A 15,910-nucleotide genomic window follows, 5' to 3' on the forward strand; every position below is an offset into this window, starting at 1 on the left:
AGAACTGCTCCCGAAGGCCGGGTCGGCAGGCAGGCGCGGGGCAAGGGCCAGGCACCCGTCGGCGGCATCCAGAGGTGGGCGTGGGGTGGGTGCTCCGGGGATGCAGCGACGGCTCCCTCGGTTCCGGCCCGGGGAAAGCCCCGGGACCCTGAGGTCCACTTCCGGGGTCACAGGTCACTCGCTTTGGGCTCCGCGCTCGCCCCGCTTCTGCGGGAGCCGGCCCAAGGGGGAGGCCGGAAGAAGGAGCCGCGAGCCGCCAACCTGCAGTGGCGCATGCGCCCAACAAGCCAAGTTGGGACCCGGAAAAGGAAAACCTGGAGGCTTGAATGCGCAAGCGCAGGGAGGTGGTAGAGCGATAAGAAGCGGGGACCTACGGGCTTGCGCAGAGTCCGGGTCTAAGGGAAGGGACGAGCCGAAAGGCAAAACCCCTTGGGCGCATGCGCACACCTGAAAGTTGCCAGCCTAGTGGAGACGACTGGGCGGAACCCAAGGGATAGTTGAGTGGCCATCGAGTAACGGCGGAGTTAATTGGCGCAAAATTCTCCCAGTGAGTTACAAGAGGCGGGGAAAAGGATGGAGGCGTGGACCTGCCTGAGCTAAAGCTACAGTTCGGCGCTACGGGGGCACACCCCCTCTAGGTCCAACCTATTCAGTGCGAGACGTCATGAGTGGCCTCTACTTCCGGGTCAGAGCTCATACTTAAGATTGTAGAGAGCGCTCCTTCAAAAAGGCAGAAATAGTCGAAGTAGGATAGCGTCGTTTTTCTTAAAGTGACAGGCTCAAGGCAATCAAGGGGTCAATCCTGCGGTTGCGAGCGCGGTTTAGCTATTCTGAATTCAGTCACTACGCACATTTCAGGACCACAGTCTCAGGTTTCCTCCCCTTCACGGGGAAGAGGCATGAATAAGTGGTTTTCCAGGTGAGGGAAAGGAGGACCTGACAACTCGTTCCAAGAGCTCGAGGTGCAGCCAGTTCCGTCCTCCTCGTCTTAACACACCCCCCCCAACGCCCGCCCATCCCACTAGGTCTGCAAAGCTGAGCTTCTGGCCCCAATTTCAGATGCAAAGCGAATGAGGCGCAGAGAAGATGGATCACACAGCCCTGCAGCATCGGGGCCAAGACCAAACTCGGGTTTGTCCCCTTCCCAAGCCAGGTTCTTTGCCCGAGTTTTCCTGATGCGGATGTAGAGGGGAGAGATGGCCCGTCGTTAGCAGAAACCAACTCGACCCTGAACCTGCTGTCATGGGAGGTGGGGGCTACCCTTCCCCTCCGTCGGCCTCTCATTGCCCGCCTACCCAGGAACTCCCCGGCCCAGTCGCCCCGCAGCCTCTGGGAGGGGAGCGGTGCTACCCGCCCGCGTCATCTGATGCTGTTTCCTGCGGGAGGGAGAACAGCGGAAAAAAGTGAAACTCCACCCTCCACCTCTGCCTCCCGCCCCCGGGGCCAAAGTACAAAGGGAGGAGGAAGAAGGGAACGGGGTTGGAGCCATCGGGTCGAGAGAGCCCAGCCAGGAAGAGACAGCTAGCCCCAGCAAGAGACACTCCAGCCACCCCCTTCGCAAGGAGACCCAAACAGAGTCCAGGCGCTGCCCCTTGCTGGCCCAGCTTACACTTCGCGGGGTGCTGGAGCCAGGCTCCCAGGACTGCTCCAGACTGAGGGACGCCGGGGCCCCTCTTTGCTAGCCATGGTGAGACGCCGGAGGCCCCAGGGGCTCACCCCCCAAGCCTGACCACACTACCCTGGGTGGCCTTCCTCCGGAAGCCCGAGATGCAGGGGGCCGGGAGGCGACACTCCTGGATCCCCAGAGAGGCGTGGGTCTGGGGCTGAGGGCCAGGGCCCGGATGCCCAGGTTCCGGGACTAGGGCCTCGACAGTCAGCAGGGGTGGGGACCAGGGGCACCCAGGGAAGGTCCCCCACACCCACCAACGCAGCTCCCAGCCATGGAGCCCTTGAAGAACCTCTTCCTCAAGAGCCCACTGGGGTCATGGAACAGCAGTGGCAGTGGGGGCGGCGGGGGCGGCGGCGGAGGCTGGCCAGAGGGGTCCCCGAAGGCGGCAGCTTATGCTAACCCTGTGTGGACAGCCCTGTTTGACTACGAGCCCAGCGGGCAGGACGAGCTGGCCCTGCGGAAGGGCGACCGTGTGGAGGTGCTATCCCGGGATGCAGCTATCTCAGGCGATGAGGGCTGGTGGGCGGGCCAGGTGGGCGGCCAGGTGGGCATCTTTCCGTCCAACTATGTATCTCGGGGCGGCGGTCCGCCCCCCTGCGAGATGGCCAGCTTCCAGGAGCTGCGGCTGGAGGAGGTGATTGGCATCGGTGGCTTTGGCAAGGTCTACCGGGGCAGCTGGAGAGGCGAGCTGGTGGCTGTGAAGGCTGCTCGCCAGGACCCCGACGAAGACATCAGCGTGACAGCTGAGAGTGTGCGACAGGAGGCCCGGCTTTTCGCCATGCTGGCGCACCCCAACATCATTGCCCTAAAGGCCGTGTGCCTGGAGGAGCCCAACCTGTGCCTGGTGATGGAGTACGCTGCCGGTGGGCCCCTCAGCCGTGCCCTGGCTGGCCGGCGTGTGCCCCCCCATGTGCTCGTCAACTGGGCCGTGCAAATTGCCCGTGGGATGCACTACCTGCACTGCGAGGCCCTGGTACCTGTCATCCACCGAGACCTCAAGTCCAACAACAGTGAGTTTTGGGGAGTGTGGTTGGAGGGTGGCATGGCCTGAGCACACATCTACTGCCAGCTCGCAGCTGAGCCTACCTGGGGATCTACTAGAGACAGGAGCTACTGTTCTAGGAGCATCTCAGTTGACCAGGGGTGCCCCTGGGCTCACACTAGCCCCAAAGCAAGAGTCCCAGGCACCCAAGAGTCCTTTACGCCCCAGCCCCTGGAGGAGGCCTTTACCCCAACTCACAGGTGCCAAGTTAAAAAATTGGAATCTCTCAGAATTGTAAGCAACCTGCCTACCATGGCCACTACGTCAAGGAAGGGCATGCTGGATCCTGGCACCCCTCATCTTCAGGGAGCGCCCACTTGTCCTGCGGGTGCCTCCTGTCTCCTCCGCTTGTGGTGGGCAGCTCCTCCAGAATAGACATCTCAAAGGGAAAAGCCCCTCCCCTCCTCCCCACCCTCGGTGGTCAAAGCTGGGGTCAGGGATGGAATTCTAACCCCACTCCTTTCCCTGGCTGCACTCTCTCTAGCTGGTTATTTCAACTCAGAGCATCGATTTCACTCTGTAAAAAGGGAGTGATTGGGAGAATGAAAGGGCTTAATCGTTGGGCACCCAATGCCCGGCATCAGTGGGTCGTCAGCCATGGGTGTGGACGTTTGAAGGCTGGATTGCCAGGAGGGCTTTGCCTGGAATCAGCACTTGGAGTGGGCGTGGCAGGGCTAAGAAGACTTGAGGCACTCTATCTCCAGCCATTTCAGGTCTACGCATGGCCTAGCATGGGCCCGAGACAAACAAGTGACAGGTTCAGAGGGCTTCCTGAAGCAGGCAAGCTTCACACCTGGCCCAGAGCAGGGCATGTTCAGAGAGGCACCCAGCTGGATGTCCTGGCAGGGCCTGATGAGAGCAAAGTCAAGGAGGCAGCACCCGGCACGGTAGTAGGGATGTGGGTGGGCCTGCTGGGGCCCAAGGTGCAGACCGAAGAGCAAGAGGAAGGGCCCGCAGGACCACTGGAGAGCCACGGGTGGCCCGCGGAGGGGTGAGCATGGATACTTTGAGCCTCCCGGCCTGGGCTGACCATGGATCAGAGGCTTGTGGGGAGCAGAACACCAGGGCCCAGTGATACCCAAGTCCCTTCCTGGGCCGGAGGGGCCTCAGGAGGTCTGCCAGCCACCCCACCCACTCCTCTCATCCACAATACGGTGCAGGTCCCAGCGCTCAGCTGCGTTGCTGAGCCTCAGCCATCTAGGGACCCTCACTCCCTGCCCCAGCCTGAGGGGGATTCCCCGAAGGCCTGGGGGGAGGGGACTCCCGTCTACTGTTTTTCCTCCAGTTTTCTTTCCAGAAAAAATGGAACAATAGCCCAGGCCCCTGCTCCCCACCCTCCCCACCGCTTCCTGCGTTTCCTGCTGCCCCTGAGCCGGCTTCCTGCCCCTGCTCCAGCCTCTGCTCTCTCCCCAGCCCAGCTGCCTGCAGGGGAGGAAAGAGTTGGGGGTGGGGGGTGTTGTGGGAGAGGAAGGAGCCAGGGATGGCACCCCCACTACCCCCAGTTCCCTGCTTTCACCCTGAGTCTGGGTGGTGGTGAAGGGCAGGCAGGGTGCCCTTAGCCTCCCTGAGCCTGGGCTCCCACCTCACAGACCCCAGTTCTAGGCCCGGGGTGCTGTCTGCGGCGTTGTGGCAGGGGGGAGTCCCTGGGCTGGGGGGGCTCAGGCAGGAAACAATGGCGTGATTTTCCTGGACAATGGGGGCCTTGTGAGGAAGCCTGGAGGGGAGAGGAGGGGGAATTCTCCAGGCCCACGAGTCACAGGACTGACCAGCCAGCCCGGCCTGGGCCTGACCTCCCCCAGTTCTCCCCCAAAGGACTCCCCCCTCCATTGGAGACCTGGGCCAGGCCTCCCAGAAAGGAGAAGTAGGGACCATGGGAGGGAAGCGGAAGAGGTGTGAGCTGCTGAGGCCACTCCCGGGCTCTCCAGAGGCAGTCTAGGGAGGGGGCTGGGGGCCAGGTCCCTTTTCAGAGCCAGGGAGCCCTAACCTAAGGGGGTGCTGGGAGGGGGATCTCTAGCTCCTTCTCTGAGTGACCCCTGATCACCCCATCCCTAAGGTCTATATCAGACACCAGAAGAGCAGCTTGGGTTGGAACAAATTCAAGGCCATTGGAGAAAAGCAGGGCTCACGGAGGGGAGGCTAAGGCTTCACAGGTGTGAGGTCAAGCTGGGGACGGGGTTGGCAGAAAAGTCACCAGTACAAAGGAGTCCTGAGACTGAGTGGGTTGCCACCCCTGTCTGGGCTTCAGATGATCTAATTGAAAACAGGAGGCTGGCCTCCCAGCTTGAGATACTGGTGCAGAAAGTGCTTCACCAGTCCGTGAGGTACCACAGGTGGCTAGAGACCTGACCAAGAAGTAGCAGGGGTTGGTCTTCAAGAGGATGGGTTGGTCCTGGCACCAGAGGAAGTGGGAGTCCCTCCCCAACCCCAGCACATGGACCCCTTTGCCTGGTCCCTCCCCAGCCACCCGCCCCAGCCTGCTGCGATTCTTCTTTGAAACGGATATTCACAGAGCTTACTAAATGGTCTTGTTCTGAGACTCCAGCAGCCAGGCCAGAGGCTGTTGTGAAGCTGCGAATAAGATGTGGTAGCGGATGGAGAGGAGAGTCAACTTGAGATTCATGGCAGCATCTTTGGAACAACTGTCAGATCCTTGTGTGAAAGCTTTAAAAAGGGTGATCTTGTTTAATACTCATGATAACCCTCTGGCTTTGTTGTTATCCTCAGCTTTAACTGTTCAGGAGTCAGCCCCAGTTTAGCTCAGAGGAGAGGGTAGGTTGCAGGACCGTTCTCTGAATTTGGAGACAAGGCAGGAAGATTTGCCAGGCACAGTGGGAGGATGTAGGTGGTTGTTGAGGGCATGGAGACCAGGTAGGGTGACAGCTGGGCAGCTGGACCCACTTCTGAATGAGGGCTCCACATACGGGAGATGCCAGTGAGGAGGGAGCAGCTGGCACCTGGGAGAGGCCAGGACAGCCTGGAGGCAGTAGGCCGAGGTCAAGGGGAGGCCAGTCTCTGAGAAACACCGGCATTGAAAAGGCTAAGGGTGGGGAGGCCTGAAGGAAACAGCACAAGCAGCCAGAGGCCCTGGGAGCCAAGGACAGCAGGGAGGGGCTGAGTAGCAGTGCCAGATGCCCCCATGAGGCCCAGGGAGCTTGGCCAGCAGCAGGATCAGGAGTTGTGGCTTTAGGCCTAAACGAGTGAATACCCTGGTTGTGCCACCTCCTCTGAGAAGTCTTCCCTGACTCACCTGTACAGGGTGCCTGTCTCCTCTGACCCAACCCCAGAACCCTGCGCTGCCCCCTCCGTGGTGCTGTCACCCTGGGCAGGATTGCTGAGAGATGTGCCCTGAAATGGCAACCGACTCCAGTATTCTTGCCTAGAGAATCCCAGGGACGGAGGAGCCTGGTGGGCTGCCGTCTATGGGGTCACACAGAGTCGGACACGACTGAAGCGACTTAGCAGCAGCAGCAGTGCCCTGAAAGGATATGTGTTCAGAAATGTCGTTGGCTTGGATGTCCCTTCTGTACAAAACAGTTGACTATGACCAGAAAAGTAGAGTCCTCTTCAGACCCTCGAAGATTCTCTGACTTTGCCTTACATTTTTTCCTTTAAAACCTCTCTCCTTTGAGCCGTGCTTGTCCTGGTGAGACATTTGCAAGTTGTTGGCTTTCCTGTGTATACAGGGTATGGTGGTCCCATGAGGGACAAAGCCAGGAACACTTGCTGTGTCCATCCACTCCTACATTTGTCCCAAACTCCTTTCTAGTCAACAACCACCCTTAGACCCCTTCGTCTCTCATCACATCTAGCCACATTAGTGGATATCTTTTGGAATCTTTCTCTCTTCTGGAAATGGCTGTGCTAGCCACAGTGGGACATGGGCACCAGGGGTCTATAGTGCCCGCTGGGCTTCCTTTCTCACCAGGCAGTTCCCTCCTGCTCCCCACCCCCAGGGAGGCTCTAAATCACACTCTTGCCTCGACAAAATGACAACACACAGGTTTCTTTTGAAATCAAAGTCACAAATGCTGAGAGGCTGCCATATTGCCTATTTCTGTTCTGTGCAGGGTTAGGGGAAAGTTAGAACACTGGCTTTGGAACCACGCATACCAGGTTGTGGGTGATACCTGCTTTGTTTGCTTATGACCTTGGTTAAGTCAAATTGTTGCTCAGTTTCCTCTTCTGCAAAATGAGGATAATGATGTCTTTGTTATTGCTGTTTAGTCGCTAACTTGTGTCTAACCCTCTGCAACCCCAAGGATTAGAGCCTCCAGGCTCCTCTGTCCATGGGATTGAACCCCTACCATCGCCTAGCTGAGGCCAACTCCTCACTCTGGTCTCAGCTTAAATGGTACTTCCTCTGGGAAATCTTCCCAAATCTTACAATTTACTTATTTACTTATTGGCTGAGCCAAGGGCATGTGGGATCGTAGTTCCCTGACCAGGGATCGAACCTGTTTCCCCTGCAGTGGAAGTACAGAGTCCTAATTACTGAAGTGAAGTGAACTGTTAGTCGCTAAATCGTGTCTGACCCTCTGCAACGCCAAGGACTGGAGCCCACCAGGCTCCTCTGTCCATAGGATTTTCCAGGCAAGAATACTGGAGTGGGTTGCCATTTCCTTCTCCAGGGGATCTTCCTGTCCCAGGGATCGAACCTGTGTCTCCTGCACTGGCAGGTGAATTCTTTACCACTGAGCCACCAGGGAATCCCATGATGTTTACCTCACAGATCTGTGTATGTGTGTGTGTGTGCTAACACTGAGTATAAATGCCTAACCTCTAGGAGCCCCTTGGTAAATATGTCCCAGCCTTGTGTTTATTGTCTCATTCTATCCCAACCCCAGATACGAGCTCTGGCAAGGTTGAGACCAAGTCACCTCACTGCCCCCATTACCTAGCCAGGATGTCTGTCCGATGACAGTTTGCTCCCAGCTCCTCCCCTATCCCCACCCCCTGAGCCTGGAACCACAGTCCAGCCTCTCTTCCCCAGTTCTGCTGCTGCAGCCCATTGAAGGTGACGACATGGAGCACAAGACCCTGAAGATCACGGACTTCGGTCTGGCCCGTGAGTGGCACAAAACCACGCAAATGAGTGCTGCGGGCACCTATGCCTGGATGGCTCCTGAGGTTATCAAGGCCTCCACCTTCTCCAAAGGCAGCGATGTCTGGAGGTGCGGCTGGGTGGAGTCTAGACAGATATGAGGTCGTGGGGGTGGGAGAGGTGGCAGCCAAAATCTAGGGCTGGATGGATAAGCAGAGGCCAAGGGAGGGACACAGACCACTTACTCTTGGTTGCTTTGGGGTGAAATGGCAATGAATGAGTCGAGGCGGGAACACAGACCCTTTGTCTCACCTACAGCTTTGGGGTCTTGCTGTGGGAACTGCTGACCGGGGAGGTACCCTATCGTGGCATCGACTGCCTTGCTGTAGCCTATGGTGTGGCCGTGAACAAGCTCACACTGCCCATTCCATCCACCTGCCCGGAGCCCTTCGCACAGCTTATGGCTGGTAAGGGGATGGGGCAGGAGGGTGAAGGGTAGAGCTCCTTGGCCCAACAGGACATATCCACTCACAGACCCCTTCCCCTGTCCCCCCCCGCACCCCCGTCCCCACTCCGTTTCCCTAGACTGCTGGGCGCAGGACCCCCACCGCAGGCCCGACTTCGCCTCCATCCTTCAGCAGTTGGAGGCGCTGGAGGCACAGGTGCTACGGGAAATGCCGCGGGACTCCTTCCATTCCATGCAGGAAGGCTGGAAGCGCGAGATCCAAGGCCTCTTCGACGAGCTGCGGGCCAAAGAAAAGGTGGGAGGAGTCGCGGTCCCAGGGGTGGAAGGAGACACCGGGAAGGGACGTCTCACGGAGAGTGGGGATGAGCGCCTGGGACCGTACCCGCCTGACGGCACCGCCTTCGCTGTCCTGGGCACAGGAACTACTGAGCCGCGAGGAGGAGCTGACCCGCGCGGCGCGGGAGCAGCGCTCACAGGCAGAGCAGCTGCGGCGGCGCGAGCACCTGCTGGCTCAGTGGGAGCTGGAGGTGTTTGAGCGTGAGTTGACGCTGTTACTGCAGCAAGTCGACCGCGAGCGGCCGCACGTTCGCCGCCGACGCGGAACCTTCAAGCGCAGCAAACTCCGCGCGCGCGACGGCGGGGAGCGTATCAGCATGCCACTCGGTAAGGGCGGGGCCCCAGCGCGCCGCCCGCCATTGGCTTCGCGGGCGGTGGGGCGGGGCCAGGCGGGTGGCTGACCGCGCTGGGATTGGTCTAGGGCGTCGGTGGGTGGGCCTGTGAGCGGAGGCTGCAAGAGGTGGGATCGGGAGTGTGTTCTTGTCTGTGGGCGGGTTCTGTCGGGAATATTTGCATGTCGGCCTGGGAGTGGCTGCGGCCGGGAAAGGGCGGGGCTCATGAATGTTTGGGAAGGCCGAGGGCACGGGGTGGGCCTTCTCCGACTTCGCCGCGCTTGCCGGGGTTGGGGATTTCCTTGATCCAGGATCTCAGGAAGCCAGTGAGGCCGGCCCCAGTCACCTAGCCTCCGTGTTAGGCCGGATTCCAGCACTGCCTGCGTGGCCTCCGCGCTGCCGAGGGGCCCTGCGGGTTAGGATCCTGTCTCTCCTTCACCACAAACTTGCACTCTGCTTCTCTCCCCCCAACTCTAGACTTCAAACACCGCATCACCGTGCAGGCCTCGCCTGGCTTGGACAGGAGGAGGAACGTCTTCGAGGTCGGGGCTGGGGACTCTCCCACCTTTCCCCGGTTCCGGGCCATCCAGTGTAAGCAGCTTCTCCTCTTGCTCACGTCCTTCTCCCCAGATCTTACCCTTTCGTCAAACCTTATCCTTGGAAGTGGATCCCTTGCACTGCCTCCTCCTCTTCCTCCCTGCTCCCAGGTTCCCTCTCCATCCATCTAAACTGGTATCTGAGTTCCGCAAGCATCAGTCATTTTACAACTTTTTTTTTTCTAACAATTGTATGATGCTATGTACCATCCACTTTCCTAAGTGCTTTGCTAATTATTAGGGTGTCCTCGGTGGCTCAGAGCATAAAAAGAATCTGCCCATAATGCAGGAGACCCAGGTTTGATCCCTGAATTGGGAAGATCCAAGAAGGGAATTGGAGAAGGCAATGGCAACCCACTCCAGTACTCTTGCCTGGAAAATCCCATGGACGGAGGAACCTGTTAGGCTGCAGTCCATGGGGTCGCTAGGAGTTGGACACGACTGAGCGACTTCACTTTCACTTTTCACTTTCATGCACTGGAGAAGGAAATGGCAACCCACTCCAGTGTTCTTGCCTGGAGAATCCCAGGGACGGGGGAGCCTGGTGGGCTGCCGTCTATGGGGTTGCACAGAGTTGAACACGACTAAAGCGACTTGGCAGCAGTAGCAGCAAGAAGGGAATGGCAGCCCACTCCAGTATTCTCACTTGAAGAATCCCATGGACAGAGGAGCCTGATAGGCTACCATGGGGTCACAAAGAGTCAGACACGACTGAGTGACTAACAGTTGCTAATATTAATTCCTCACAATGACCCTGTGAGGTAGATGTCTTTATTATTACCTAGGTTTTACTGATGAGAAGAGTGAAAGAAGTATCTCCTAATACTGCATAGCTGATAAGTGGCAGGGTCAGAATTCAGACCCAGTTTGCTGCAGTGTCTGTGCTAACTCCTAAGCAGCAAATGCCAGCTGAAGGACTAGAAGAGATGCCCCACTGCCAGTCTCAGGACCCACACTCACCTACCCCACCCCAGTTTGTGCAATTTCTCTGTAAGCCCAAAGCTTACCATGGGAATGGGATGGGGCCCAGCCTGACTATCCGCTCCCCATCCTCCAAGAAGTTGCCCCTGGAGCCCAGTTCTTATGATGGGAGGACAAGGATCAGGGTCCTTGATCTTGACTCAGACTCCTTCGGTTCCCCCCCTCACCCTACCCACCACAGTGGAGCCTGCAGAGCCAGGGCAGGCATGGGGCCGACAGTCCCCAAGACGTCTAGAGGACTCAAGCAATGGAGAGCGCCGAGCATGCTGGGCCTGGGGTCCCAGCTCCCCCAAGCCTGGAGAAGCCCAGAACGGGAGGTGAGTGCTTGACTGCCACCTACCCAGCAGCTCCTGCCTCCCAGCAGTCCTGAGATTCACGAAGCGCGACTCCTTCTCATTCCCTCACTAGGAGAAGGTCCCGCATGGATGAAGCCACGTGGTACCTGGATTCAGATGACTCATCCCCCCTAGGATCTCCTTCCACACCCCCAATGCTCAATGGTGAGTGGCCTTGTCTTCCCCCAGCCAACTGTTGCTGCACTCCTATGGGTACTATGGCAAGGCAGGCCATTGCTAGAACCCAGGTCTGACGTATAAGCCCACAATTGAGGGAGATCCCGCCTAGGCCTCAGGGGGCCCAGAGTGGTCCCATTGTGCAGGGCTGGCCTCCATCAGCTGCTGTGCCCTCAGCAAGCTCTAGGGAGCAAAGGAAGACAAGGAACAGTGGCCCCTGTTTGGGACCCAAAGGAAGTTGGGTGCAGAGAGGGAAAGGAAATTGTGCATGTGGGGTGGAGTTAGAAAAGTGGCTACTGCACTGTGCTTCTCAGAGTCCTTTCTGGGGAGCTTGGAGGTGGAAAAGAGGATAAGAAAGCTGAATGGGTGGGCATCCAGGGCCCCCTCACTGCATCTGGGGCAGTTCTGGGGTCTTCTGTTTTCCATAATGGCAACAGCACTTGCTGTGTATCAGGTATTCCATCCAAGCAACAACCCCATGAGGGATTATTATACCTATCTGAGGCTCTGAGACATAATGTAATCTACCTAAGTCCCCCAGCTAAGGATCTGAACCCAGGAAAATATTGACACTCAGGCTCATAGTGAGCTTCCCCAGAAGCTTTCATTTAAAGAAGGGGTTTCTCACCTGCAAGCTACTTGGGAAGCTAGGGGATCAGCAGAAAGCAGGGATCCTGGGTCAGAGGGGCATGGCTCATCTCAGCACTGCCCAGCATTGGCAGGGACTAGAAAGTTGCAGCCTCCCTTGCCCAAGGGTCCTTTTACAGCCCCCAGCTGCACCTGCTTCTCAAAGTCAGAATATAGGACCCAGCTGTCATCAGACCAGAGTCCCATTCAGCAAACAAGTTAGACTCACTCCCCTCACCCCACCCAATGCATCACCTCCACCATTACCTAAGCTAGGATTCACAGTAATAACAACAGCAAACGTTTATTGGGTCCCTCGTGTGCCATTTTATAGAGGAGAAAACTGAGGCACAGACAGGTAAAGTGATTTGAAGTAGGACGCATAGCAGAACAGGGATTTGAGCCCAGGGCTTCCCTGGTGGCTCAGCTGGTAAAGAATCCACCTGCAATGCGGGAGACCTGGGTTCGATCCCTGGGTTGGGGAAGTCCCCTGGAGACGGGAAAGGCTACCCACTCCAGTATTCTGGCCTGGAGAATTGTATAGTCCATGGAGTTGCAAAACTTTAACTGACTCCAGAGGCAGGGCCCTGGACCCCCATCTGCCATGCCATTTCTTGCTCCAGCAGTTGCACTGCCCTAAGCAGGCTGTGCTACAGGGACCGAACTGAGAATTGGAAGGCCAAGGGGGCTGCTTGGAGTCACCTGCTCTAGAATGCCCCAGGCCAGAAAGTTCAATGGAGAACATGAGGTCCTGTCAAGCTGGATGTGCAGGCAGAAGCAGCCCCTGACCATGGTCTACAGATCCCTTCAGATCCCTTTGGCCTTATCTTCCCTGGGCTCCCAGGAGCAGGGACCTCATCTTTCTCCAGCTTGCCCCCTTACCTGAAAGGGTATCCCTTGTCCCAGCCCAGCTGCTGGCTGAGCATCTGTTTGCACCTGTGCAAGCCTTCAGCCAGCTGTCTTGGCCCACCCACAAGTGAGTGATCTTGACCTCCCAACCACCTACAGAGTCAAAAACCTAGCTAAGAATCAAAGATGTCCCTGAGAGATTGTCCCAGGTGTTAGCCACCCCACTGGGGAGTCCCATCTCCCACCCCTTGTCCCTGCCTGGGTGTGCTGGCCCCTGGGGAACTGGTTGTTACAGATTGGTGGGCACGGTCTGCCAGCAACTGCCCCATGAAGCTTTTGCCCTGGAGCCACCAACTACCACATGGCCATGTCCTTTCCATGAGGCCCTGTAGAAGTGATTTCACCTTCATCTCTGAGTCAAGAATGGTTTTTCTGCTTTCTCCGTAACAACAGGGTTGCCACCTCTTACTGCCAGGGAGTTTAGAGGTAAATTAAAATTACTGCCAAGTTACCTGGGGCAAGTTTCTGACTTCTGGGAATCTCAGTTTCTCAGGATATCAACCTCAGTAACTTCTTTCCATTCTTAGTTGGTGTGCTGATCTCCAGTGTCACTTTGTTCTTTTTTTTTTGCTTGTTTTAAACATGTTTTTCCCCTGTTCTGTTTTAAACTCACTGTAAATGATCAGTTTCCTCACCTATAAAGTGGGGAACAGCGATCACCTTACGTGGTTGTCACAGGGATTCTAAGAATGGATTCTTCCATCAAACATGTCCTAACACATATAATGAGCCAGGCATCATCGTGCTAGAGATCAGCAGTGCCTTGACCTCTGGGCGGGCCTAGTCTGGTAGAGGAGGCAGGCTCAGAAATAAACAAGTACAGTAGACAGTAGCATGTGGCTGGCTGAAGGACTATACAAGGCATAGCATGAGCAAGAACTACATAGGTTAACAGGGGATTCTGAAAAAGCTTCTATTTTGTTTTTTAAACTTTTCTTTTGGTTGCACTGGGTCATCATCGTGGCACACGGGCTTCTCATTGTGTGCAGGCTTAGTTGACCCACAGCATGTGGGACCTTAGTTCCTCTGCCAGGATCAAACCCCCATCCCCTACATTGGAAGGCAAATTCTTAACCACTGGACCACCAGGGAAGTCCCTGGCAAAGCTTCTAAAAGAGGAAAAGTTCTTGTTTTCCTCTGCATTCTATTGCTTCACTTCTGACACCATATGTGTGGAGCTTTTCCCACACCGGCCAGTTCTGGGCCACCAGCTGGAAGTCCTACAATCCAATCCAGTTCTGACACCGTGTACCTGGAATTAGCGTCAGACCCCACAGGCTAAGGGCTCAGGACTCCAAGGCTCCTCTGTTCTGCAGACACCAGTTGTAAGTCCAGGTTGTCACCGGTGCTCCTCTCCAACCAGCTCTACATCTGAGGTTCCTACGACCCCCGCCTCAGATTTGATAATGTCCTTGAAGAGATCACAGAACTCAGGAAAACCATCTACTTCCTAGACTACTAGATTATTATAAAGGATACAGGTCAAGGACATACAGATGGAAGACATGTGGAGGGCAGGGTATGTGGGAGGGGCACACAGCTTCCATGCCCCCTCTAGGCACACACCTCTGCTGGTTCACCAACCCAGAAGTTCTCCAAACCCTTTGGCTGGGTTTTTATGGAGGCTTCATTACGTGGATGTGATTGATTAATCATTGGCCATTGGTGACAGGAGTCAATCTCCAGCCCCTCTCTTACCCTGATGCAAGTAGAAGTTGAAAGTTCCAACCCTCTAATCACACAGTCCGTTCCCCTGGCAGACCCCATCCTCCAACAATGACCGCATCAGGGACTTCCCTTGTGGTCCAGTGGTTAAGACTCCATGCTCCTAATGCAGGGGTTATAAGTTTGATCCCTGGTCGGGGAACCAAGATCCCTCATGCTGCACAAGGCTGCCAAAATAAAAAGACATCAATATGAACTCTCATATGGAAATTCCAAGGGTTTGGGGAGTTCTGTACCAGGAATGAGATGAAAGCCAAATATGTACTTTTTTATAAACCACTGTCACAGCTTCATAGAAGCTGTGATCTCTCAGCTGGGTCTTAAATGTTAAGTAAGGGACTACTGAGCGCGAGGTGGGAAAGGTGTGCTGAGTGAAGGGAACAGTGTGTGTGCAACCATGGGGCTCACCAGACCTAAGGAAGAGGAATCCTGGTTGGAATTCACTGAAGGACTTGAGAGCCAGGGACTCCCAGGCCTGAAACAGCAGGCTGGGGCCAGTTCAGGAAGGATCTGGAAGTTGGGGTGGGGGGGGCAGGTTTAAGCAGAGACTTGTCCTTAGCAGGTTTACATTTTAGAAGGCAGTGGCCACTGCAGGGGTGGGGTTGGGTAGGAGATAAGAGAGAGATGGGGTGGAGGTGGGGGGTGGAATTCCCTGGCTTTCTGGTGGTTAGGACTTCATGTTCTCACTGTTGAGGGCGCGGGTTAAATCCCTGGTGGGGGAACTAAGATCGCACAGGCCTTGGGGCCGAGCCAAAAAAGAGAGATGAGGTAAGGGTTGTGGCTGAGGATTGACCCCAAGCAAAGTCCTGGTTCACTGCAGAAGCTCACGTTTTTCCCAGCTTTGCATTCCTTCCTCTGGACCCCCACCCACTGGTCCACGCCAGGCAGGCCCAAGGAAGACAGAGAGGCCCTGAAAGCCCAACCAAGGAGCTTAGGCTTTTTTCTAGCAGCCGTGGAGAGCCATGGTAGGTTCTAGAGCTGAGGAGGACTTGACAAAATTGGGGTTTGTGGGGGGCCATCACAGGCTGCCCTACCTCAATGACTGGTTCTCCAGACCCACCCATTTGGTCTAGAATGGAATCAGATTAACCCTAGGCCCACAGGTTAGGACATATGTCCTTTAATCCAGGGCAGGGTAGCCTTAGCTAAGCCTGGGAACCCCTGGGGCATGAGGCTCAGACAACGTAATGCCCCTAAATCACTCAGCTCAGGCCTGACACAAACAACTGACCTCTCCGAGCCTTGATTTCCTCATTTCTGGAATAGGGACAATATTGTATCCCTTTAGAGCTGTTGTGTACATTGGAATTGGCCTGTGTGCCTTATACAGGTTACCACTGGAGGCCAGAGCAGGCAAGTAGAAGGACCAGGGCTGCCCAACCAGGGACGAGATGGGCACCGCACGGGTCCCAGCTGTGACTCTGGCCCCTGTGGATATCTTCTGCTGCCCATTGAGGGCACTGAGGCCGGCCCTACTCTGGCTTGAGCTTGCTTCTTGGTGGACCCTCGGCCTTCCCTCCAGCCAGCCCTCCTTTCGTGGGCCCCAGGGCACCTGGCTTAGCTCCTGCTGCTTTCAAAGGTTGCACTGCCCTCCTCCACCCCCAACACTTCTGAAAAGCCAGAATGGGGATGCCGAGGGAGGACTTGGACTGGGGGAGTCAGGGGAGCAGAAGT

General features: G+C 56.4%; 2 protein-coding genes across 2 annotated transcripts in view; one reads left to right on the forward strand and one right to left on the reverse strand.

The window, feature by feature from the left end:
* PCNXL3 (pecanex-like 3 (Drosophila)) overlaps positions 1-1,942 on the reverse strand; it is a 21,329-nt gene extending 19,387 nt beyond the window's left edge. The window contains exons 1-4 of the mRNA XM_010837846.1: positions 1,924-1,942; positions 1,731-1,858; positions 1,610-1,678; positions 375-395 (exon numbers count right to left, since the gene is read on the reverse strand). Coding sequence (XP_010836148.1) covers positions 375-395; positions 1,610-1,678; positions 1,731-1,858; positions 1,924-1,942 — 237 coding nt within the window. The remainder of the gene's footprint in view (positions 1-374; positions 396-1,609; positions 1,679-1,730; positions 1,859-1,923) is intronic.
* MAP3K11 (mitogen-activated protein kinase kinase kinase 11) overlaps positions 449-15,910 on the forward strand; it is a 17,668-nt gene continuing 2,206 nt past the window's right edge. The window contains exons 1-12 of the mRNA XM_010837847.1: positions 449-547; positions 1,026-2,679; positions 7,702-7,882; positions 8,071-8,219; positions 8,338-8,513; positions 8,638-8,881; positions 9,364-9,477; positions 10,645-10,780; positions 10,872-11,046; positions 12,509-12,578; positions 13,681-13,788; positions 13,875-13,887. Of these exons, the coding sequence (XP_010836149.1) occupies positions 1,941-2,679; positions 7,702-7,882; positions 8,071-8,219; positions 8,338-8,513; positions 8,638-8,881; positions 9,364-9,477; positions 10,645-10,780; positions 10,872-11,046; positions 12,509-12,578; positions 13,681-13,788; positions 13,875-13,887 (2,105 nt within the window). The 5' untranslated portion in view covers positions 449-547; positions 1,026-1,940. The remainder of the gene's footprint in view (positions 548-1,025; positions 2,680-7,701; positions 7,883-8,070; positions 8,220-8,337; positions 8,514-8,637; positions 8,882-9,363; positions 9,478-10,644; positions 10,781-10,871; positions 11,047-12,508; positions 12,579-13,680; positions 13,789-13,874; positions 13,888-15,910) is intronic.

This window comes from Bison bison, unplaced genomic scaffold, assembly GCF_000754665.1.
Source record: "Bison bison bison isolate TAMUID 2011002044 unplaced genomic scaffold, Bison_UMD1.0 scf7180017864080, whole genome shotgun sequence".
Classification (NCBI taxonomy): Eukaryota; Metazoa; Chordata; class Mammalia; order Artiodactyla; family Bovidae; genus Bison; species Bison bison.